The 9,456-nt window shown below is 34.1% G+C and overlaps 1 protein-coding gene across 1 annotated transcript; it reads left to right on the top strand.

Moving 5' to 3' along the window:
• The first annotated feature begins 1,141 nt into the window (after positions 1-1,141).
• LOC130049985 (uncharacterized) lies at positions 1,142-3,061 on the top strand. Its single transcript, XM_056148243.1, has 4 exons — positions 1,142-1,165; positions 1,688-1,821; positions 2,077-2,315; positions 2,659-3,061. The coding sequence occupies exons 2-4, from the start codon at positions 1,740-1,742 to the stop codon at positions 2,737-2,739; spliced, it is 402 nt and encodes a 133-aa protein (XP_056004218.1). The 5' UTR covers positions 1,142-1,165; positions 1,688-1,739; the 3' UTR covers positions 2,740-3,061.
• The last annotated feature ends 6,395 nt before the right edge of the window (positions 3,062-9,456 follow it).

Here is a 9,456-nt window from a genome sequence, read left to right as displayed (position 1 = left end):
AAATATATATAAACATTATGTAGAATACGTTATAAAAAGAAAAGGTCCGACAGAATAATTTTATATCCGATTTTAAATACTAGAAATATATATGTTTATTTTGCAGACATTTATGGCCAAAAATGTGTTTTGAAAATAAAGGGAAAAAATGTGTAGGCACGTGCCTACTTGAGCCTAACGAAGCTACACCCCTGGCGGGATCTCCGTCCGAGTGGTCAATGTCGATGTAGTATTAGGCTAATATAAATGTTTGCTGAGGGAATTTCTTTAAGATTTGGTTCAGCACAGAGAAATTTAAGGAGGAAGAACACACAGAGAAATTTAAGGAGGAATAACACACAGAGAAATTTAAAGAGGAATAACACACCAGAGGAATTTAAGGAGGAATAACACACAAAGAAATTTAAGGAGGAATAACACACAGAGAAATTTAAGGATGAATAACACACCAGAGGAATTTAAGGAGGAATAACACACAAAGAAATTTAAGGAGGAATAACACACAGAGAAATTTAAGGAGGAATAACACACAGAGAAATTTAAGGAGGAATAACACACAGAGAAATTTAAGGAGGAATCACACACAGAGAAATTTAAGGAGGAATAACACACAGAGAAATTTAAGGAGGAATAACACACAGAGAAATTTAAAGAGGAATAACACACAGAGAAATTTAAGGAGGAATCACACACAGAGAAATTTAAGGAGGAATCACACACAGAGAAATTTAAGGAGGAATAACACACAGAGAAATTTAAGGAGGAATAACACACTAGAGCAACTACATGTATTTGAAAACATCGTTTACATACAAACTGGCCCTGTCTGTTGACTCCTTCTTCTCCACTCCTCCTCGTTCTTCTTCTTTTATGGTCCAGCTATAACCACAAAAGGTTATCTAGACTTAATATGTAAGACATTCTAATCTTCTATCGACTTTTACTTGTTATGTTGTATATTTAAAAAAAGAAAAACATTTATTATGATCACAGTATTTATCATTGTTGTTTTGGTTGGTAGTGGTGTTGTTAAATGCACAGAGTTTATGGATATGTTCACTATATTGTGTGGTTTGAGTCAGATCTTTCTGCATTAGGCCTTTGTATAGGGTCTGTAAGTCTCGTCATGTGATTGCCGAGATTTAGCGAGATTATTAACTTCCGGGTACATCAACATCTCAGATTGCACTGTGTAGAGAGTGGTATACATAGATATAGCGTTATCAATCGATTATGTGGAGGTTTTAACGAGATAAACATTGGAATTGAAGCATTAGTGGAGTAGTCGAGGATTCTTCGCTTCGTGTTTGACGGATTACGTGTAATAACCGCCAGTGTACAAGCATCGACGAGGGTACGTCTTGCAGAAAGAGCAGGTTGGTAAAAGCATAATCTATGAACTAGAGAGATGTACGATACGTTTTTGTATTCTCAAATCATTCCAATTGAAAGTATATTAATACTTGAAAATAAAAACGGATTATGCATAAAACTTGCTTTGTATTTATACGAACGTACTGGGGAGATCGGAAGGGGGGGGGGGGGGGGGTGAACAACGAAACTACATTTACGCACCTGCAGTGTACAGTTGTATATTCAATAAATAAAGCGCATTAAATATGCCTATCTATATCAGTTACATCAGAGATGGGTTAAGATTGTTTAATATTTTTAAAATATTTTATAGATATGCCTTGAATCTGAGGATAAAGGTGTTGTGCATTGTGCATTCATCATTAATGTGGATGTCTGATGCCAGTATGCCCATAATGGGGCAGTATAAGTGTCGATCTTCATATGACAGCAAATTTTCAAAGGCAGGTACACAATTTAAAGATAAAATGATGTCAATACATGTTTGGATCTATATCTATTATGATTATAATAATTATAAGTTTATATGTTGTAAACTTTCTTTCTTTTTGGAAATTTCTTTCTTTATAAACTGTCTTGCTGTTATGCCCTCTGGGCCCAAAATTGGAATAAACTTATCTTATCTATACCCAAAGTAGGTAATAAATGGGTTCGAACTGTGAAGATAAAATTTTTACATGTAGATATATTGGAATTTTTCAGATATAAGAAGGCAAATAAAACTGTTCAATGTAAAATACGCCAGTAGTTGGATAAAACATCCAAAGTCGACACAGTCAAAGTTCACAACAACAATGAAGGAATTAACTGCATCCTCATTCCGCAGGGCAACAGGCCATTTTCAGCAACCCCTGAAATTCTTAATTGAGGCTAAGTGCCCATTTTCAGCTCGAACAATGACAATTAAAGAGGCCTGTGCAAATGTTGGGATTTCCCTCTTGGTAAGTCAGCATTATAGATTGAACAATTATGTGTATGTGTACCCAATACATGTACATAAGCTGTACATATAAGTATTCATATATATCATTGTGGATGTATCCAAGTTTATTATAACTTTAAAGTAACATTTTATGAATGAAATACAAATACTACTTAGACTTCATTGTGATATTGAACTGCTAATGTTCTTTATAAACTTTACTTGCATCAAATTTTGAATACTGCAGTACATCTATGTCAAAATAAGTATGCATATTACAGTATAATACTTTCACCACTAATCAGAGCACTTGTAAATCATGTATATTTTATCAATACATGTAATGACATTTGCCATTTTAGAAAGTGATGCAAGGGATGGTTCGCTGCACCTCAAAACAAAATATGAATATTGGCATCAAATTCAAGGACAACAACACCTGAAAGACACCCAATGCTGTGATTTGCTAGTGTGGATTCCTAGTGACACTCAAATAATTCACATCGACAAAGATGTATTATGTCAACCTTTCAAGCGGGATAGAGTTTAATTATAATAATGAAGTATTTTTGCAGTCTAAAACATACACACATAACCACATGTACATCAGTGGTGCATCTATCAAAATTATGTAATTACATGTATATTTATTGAATAAACATTATAGACAGAGTTTTTCTTATTTTAGATGAACCAAAATACATGTATGTATAGACACAGTGTCCAGCTTTACAAAAATCATTCAATTACATGCATTTACTAAAACAATGGATTTTACTTCTTTTTTAATAATGCAGATTTGAAAACCTTCAGAATGAGAACAAAAGGCTTTATGTTTGATTGTATATTGTTTAACATTCCTCTCGAGAATATTTCATTCTGATGGAGACGTTCCAAAGGGCTTTATATTCATATGAATATAAAAGGCTTTATATTTATATAAATATGTAGAAAAGTTATATTGCATATATGGTATTCATTACTTTTAACTTTAAAAATTCAATGTGGCAGGTATGTGCAGATTTAAGGTTTATATATACATGCAATTAATCTAATAAGTTTGTAGGATTTATCTGCAATCTCCTTCAAAAAGGGAACCTGCAAATTCACATGATCCACACAAATCTGAAATATTTTGTCAAATCAATATCTTGACTATGATAGAATATGGCTAAGGAATTTAAAAAAAAAAAATTATTCTCTCATTTTCCCATCCAACATGGATTCTGCATCTGGAAATTTTATAGCAAAGTTGTGCATCCTCTTTTGAGAAGTAGGATTTATTTGTAAGAAAGAATGGGATATTAAGTGTCATGTCATTTGGAAGTTTGTCAAATATACAAAATCCTTTGTCCGCCAGGAATATATCACCAACTTGCAACTTCTCTAAAATGCCACAATGGTTCACAATTGCCAAATTAGATTTGTATCCAGCATACAGATTGGAAATAAGCTGCATTAGGTGTAATACACATTAAGGTCTTTTCTTTGTGGCGACTCTTGTCATTACTGCAAGCGAAAAACTGGCTATTCATATCAATTTGGTCATATTAGGTCACTTCTGTTGCATCCATTGCAATCTTCAATTCTTCTGACTTTTATATTTCAGTTGAATGGAAACTCCCAACAGTGTTCATGATCCCTTCAAACAAAATTTCAAGAATATATGAAAAATATCCACAGAAAATGGTGTATACAGCAACATTTATACCCCCCTAAAACTACTAGGTTATTGAATACTGTGAAATCTGCGCTGACCTGTGAAATTGATAACTAGTCAGTGTATAGAAAGTGCATTGTTCATTTTTCCTTAACGAACCGCTAAAACATACCTTTCCAGGGTCTTTCAATTATGATGTTCCCAATTGTCAAGGATGGTTTCCTTTAATTAAGCAGGTATATTTCTCACTGCAAGTTTACAACATCATAGTCTTCAAGGGAAGCTGTAAGAACAAAAGCAATACCATTATAGTATTTGGTGTGCATATAAATTTAGATAACACTGAAATGAGAATGAAGAAAATACAGAAAAACCACCTGACACTAAACTTAACAACCGTTGTAACTTCCTGGTTTGATGTACTAGAATACTTGTATCGTACACTGTACCTTTTTAAATGTTGAGGGTTTGGTGCTGTATACTCATGATCATGTAGATGCACTTCATTGTTGTCTGGTACAGATATATTGGTAGCAGTATCAACTTCGGTTCCTACATGTACGTTTGAAGCAGATGCTTCTGCTTCAGCAGGTTTCGTAACTTTGTGTCTATGAAAAAAAGTAATATACCATAAGTTGCTGTTTTTATTGACTTAAAGTGGCTCACTTATACACAACAAAGTTGTAGTTTCTGAAATAAGCACAGAATATGAGTGTTACAATCATTCTTTTCAAGGCCATGCGTCACTTTTACATAATTACACAATAAAGATATATGCCAGTTCTCTTGAAACACAATACAAAATTTAATCATGCAGGAGCCTATATAAAGGCAAGTAGTATCAAGAGTGTCCTGTCAACCCTTTCCCCTTTTCCTAGCAAGGTTATTTTTCTATATTGATACAATAAATAAGTGTTCCTTGCCCTCTTCAGACAGAAGGGAATTACGTAGTAAAAGATGTTAATAAATGTTGAAATCGATAACGAAGAAAAACTTACCCCCCCCCCCCCCCTATTTATGAAATTGTAGTACATGTAATTTTTTGCTCTTATTATTTTATTTTTATCAGTTCGTCTGTCAAAATCTTTTGTAGGCCTACCCCCTCTGAAATATCTAAACAACACATCCAGTATATTCTGTCAGTTTATACCCACGTGTGTTAATTTGACATGATTATTCGTTGAATTGTGATAATATTTACGTACCTACATCTTTATATCCACCGCTTCCTTACTGTAGCATCGACTAGGAACCCAAATAAACTACATGGCAGGGTTTTTCCAGTCTCATGTATGCAGCAGATCGCTTAACAATACACCAAATTACATATTGGCGCCGATTCTCTGTTACGACTTTATATATTCCACATGTTGTTGTACCCGGAAGTAGTAAAACCGAAAGTGAAACCAAACGAGACTTACAGACCCTATTGAATCTCATGTGATTGATTTTTGTTTGTTTGATTTTTTACTCGGGAATGATTCACTCATAAGGCGACGTCATTACTAGTCTAGTCAATCTAGCTCAAAAATGAGCAAAACCTCAAACTAATTGCAACAGAAATGAAATTTTGATTATTCATGCAAGAAAACACATGCAAACAACATATTAAAAATCGGCTTTTGTATTTCCATGGGAAAATTGGAATTTTGGGGTAAAATGATTTTTTTTTTCATGAAAATCGCTCAAAACTGGAAATTGAAGAAAATGTCCATTTTATGTAACATACAGTAAAAATAAGTTTTATATCTCAAATTTCAACCTGGAAATGTTCGATTAATTTTTTTTTACAGCAGAATACATTCTTTCCTTGACTGTAATTTTTGGGTAAAATCTTGCTTTTTTGAATATAATTGTTAAAGATTGAAATTTTAAGAAGAAAACCCACATTTTGTCATACGTTTGAGTCTACCAATAAAAAATTGAAGTTAGGATTTATTCTAAAAACTGCTCAACAAGTAAGATATATAGATTATTGGCAATATATATGAAAAATACCATTTTAGGTAGGAAAACCTACCTTTTTCTAAAACAAAAATAGTGAAAAACTGGAAATGATAGGAAATGACTGTTTTATAGAAGATATGACATTGATCTTATAAATTTAAGAATAAAACGTCCAAATGCACAACTAAACTTTTCTGCACCAAAATTTATTTTCCCTTGCCGAATTTTGGGCTGAAATCTTCATTTTCCAACAAAAATCGTTAAAAACTGGATTTTGGAAGAAAATACTTTTTCCTGTCCATTAGGCATATATGAGTTACCACATGAAGATTTATACATAAAAATAAACTGTTAACACAAAAAAAAAGTGCCCCTTCAAAAATGGTCTGTAAAGGATGACCTACATTTTTGCAGTTACTCCCCTTACGTCGGAAGTTGGAGGAGCGCTTACCATTACTTTAAAACTAACAGTGTGTAGTAAAGCTTACGCTACCAAATTCTTTATTAAGCTGAGTTTTAACAGTTTGTACTACATCTATGTCGAAACATTTAAGGTTCAGTTTCTTCGACTTTAAATAAAGAAATCTTTAATATGTGCACTTCGTCAAGTTCTAGAGTTTGGGAAAGAGGGGGGGGGGGGTATAGCCATATTTGATGTTTAATTCTATCCAAATTATTGTGCAATTAATACCGAGAATTTCAGGAGTAATCTGTTTTAAAGAAGATAATTTCACAATATTGCCTGAAAATTGACAAGTAAATTTTAATCCAAAGTTATAAAAATCCTTGATGGCGTGTGTGGTGGTGGTGGTGGTGGTGGTGGTGGTGGGGGGGGGGGGGGCTAAGGTTCTTCTCTCAGTTCAATTTTACACTTCCACTGTGTACAGTTTAAGAGAATGCTATTTTTAAAAAAAGAGGAAGGAGGGCAACCAATCTGTCTAAAAATCGACCTCTGTACGTAAAAATTTATCAACTTTGCATGTAATGATAAAAGGTGTAGAGACATTATTGCTACGTGCCTGATAATTATATAAGTGATCATTTGAGTAATTGCAGTACAGTTCAGTCCATGTTTTTACAAGTACAACGGCTAGTGTCACAATTTGCCTTGCATTTACAGCGAAAAACGTTCAAAAGTTTATCTGGCGCGACTTGTAATTTAGTTTTAACGGATACAAGAATTGCTGAAAGCAGTGATAAGCCCCGATTCGAAGGATCCAAATTAAATTCTTGCAGTGCTCCTTTTCTGCAGCTGTAGTTAGTAGTTAGTGGCAATGACTGAACTTATAAAAATGATATTGTGTTAGACAATACTTCACAAAGCAAATCTCCTATAAGTGTCTCTATGGTATTCCATCGTACAAAGTCGATATGACATCGACACCAGAATATATCTTTTTGCTCTATGAAATCCTCATATAGGAAGGTGAAGATAACGAACAGTGATCCATCTCGTAACTCCTATAAGCAATACAAAATAGAGAGGTGGGCAAACACGGACCCCTGGATATACCAGAAGTGGGATCAGGTGCCTATGGGCTATAAGGAGTAAGCATCCCCTGTTGACCGGTTACACCCGCCGTGAGCTCTGTATCTTAATAAGGCAAACGGAGTTACCCTTATTCAATATCGTTGTGCCAAAAACGGCCTAACAATCTATATGAAACAAGTCCGACAGATTTGACCCAATGATAGGTTGTATTGGCAAAGTAGATTGTTATAACGACCATATAATCGCAAAATGCTGACTTTAAACGAAACAGTTGAAACTCCTTCACCATCAACTTGTTTGTCAGTAGCCTGCCTCCATTTAAAAACTAATCATATACAGAATTTTTTCGCGATTTGTCTACATTTTGACTATACAGGACCCGTTCCGATGTCGAACATTCTTGACGTTGTGTCGCATCCTGTGAATGCATGTAGAAAGGGCAAGGATTGACAAACTTCGTTTCCTAAAAAGACGTCTGGTTTTAACGATATTCTTCACTTAGAGGCAAGATCAAAAATTCAATGTCTCACAAAAAACTAAGTTCACATAGTTTTCACCAAGAACACCCCCTCCCCCCTTAAAACTTAATATGACAAATGTTGAAACTAATCGAATAACAAGAAAAGAAACGTACGATTATAAATAACACTCTGTATACCTTTTCTACTGTTTATTCACAAATGAAAGTGTACATTAAATCTATTAAATGTTCATTAATATGTTTTAAATATTATGTGGTATTCAACAGTCGCTTGTCTTTTTCCTTTTTCCACTAAAGTGTAATCGATGTCGGATGACAGAAACTTACGGGAGTTTTTATTCCCCTCCCCCTAACTAATTGAATTTAAATTTTCATCCGTTTCATTCAGTTATGTTTATTTCAGAGTTCGTTGCTATTTCTGTGCTTTATATATAGACATTTCAAACACAATGTGCATTTTGTATGATCCTCTAAAATTTACGATAAATAACTGTATCCCATTTCCATTCTCAATGATCGTGTGCCAGCGTGGTGAGAATTCCATCGTTATCGAAAACAAGTTTTGTCTTGAATAGATGGCCGGGCGGTCTAGCGCGCTGTTCGCATGCTGCTAGGAGATGTGGTTCCGCAGGTCGTGAGCCCAAGACTAATTAGAAAGAGTAACTACTCGATTTTACATCAAATCATGATACTATGCGCAAGTGTTTATTATTTATATTATCAATGTTTTATTATCATTATTATTACCCATGAATGACTCCCCAAACCTGAATTTGAAAAAGAAAAGCAAAAATACTTTACTTACTTAGTTTTATAAAAGTTTTTATACAAAGCACTTGCTCAAATGATGAAGATACAAAATAACTGAAACTTTTAACCCGAATGGCTTTCCATACTTTCTTTTTTAGCAAACGTAATTCCCCCTTGTAAATTGACACTAATTCTTTAAGACTTCATTTATAATTGATTATTCATAACTTTTAAAGTAAATATTGTGTTTTATAATTAAAATTAATTCAGTAGAGGGTCAAACAAAATATTTTGAAGCTTTATTCGCGAAAGTTCCCCGGGAATGGAAGTCGGCAAAGAATATGAGATGCTGAGCAATATTGTATGTATATAGAAGGTCTTAAAATCACCTTTTTAATACAACTGTTTAGCTGTTTAATCGCGTTTTTTATTACATGCACTTTAGATCGTCGTGTATAACTTTATTCCGATGACTGTCACAGTTAAGTTACTCCCCTTTACGTGTACGGTGTGCCGTAAACATCACAAAATATCGATGGTTTACTAAAACATTTAAGTCTAAATTTGAAATATTTCCCATTGTCCGATTTTGTCCGATTTTTTGTATGTTGTTAATCACGCTTTTGTTTATTAAATTCCATCGAGTTTGTTTCTGTTGCAATTACTTTGAGGTGATTTGCTAGATTGACTAGACTATACTGCCCGTGAAGGACTGCAAAATCTAGGCCTATGCTCGGCGCTTACGGCCTTTGAGCAGGGAGGGATCTTTATCGTCCCACACCTGCTGTGACACGGAACCTCGGTTTTTGCGATCTCATCCGAAAGAACAC

Source organism: Ostrea edulis, chromosome 9, assembly GCF_947568905.1.
Source record: "Ostrea edulis chromosome 9, xbOstEdul1.1, whole genome shotgun sequence".
Taxonomy (NCBI): domain Eukaryota; kingdom Metazoa; phylum Mollusca; class Bivalvia; order Ostreida; family Ostreidae; genus Ostrea; species Ostrea edulis.
This window is presented reverse-complemented; position numbering and strand designations above follow the sequence as displayed.

Excerpts from the sequence above, each read along its gene's own strand:
- LOC130049985 (XM_056148243.1), top strand. The coding sequence starts at position 1,740 with ATGTGGATGTCTGATGCCAGTATGCCCATAATGGGGCAGTATAAGTGT. Across the intron at positions 1,822-2,076 it reads CAGCAAATTTTCAAAGGCAG|ATATAAGAAGGCAAATAAAA; the intron begins GTACACAATTTA and ends GGAATTTTTCAG. Across the intron at positions 2,316-2,658 it reads ATGTTGGGATTTCCCTCTTG|AAAGTGATGCAAGGGATGGT; the intron begins GTAAGTCAGCAT and ends TTGCCATTTTAG.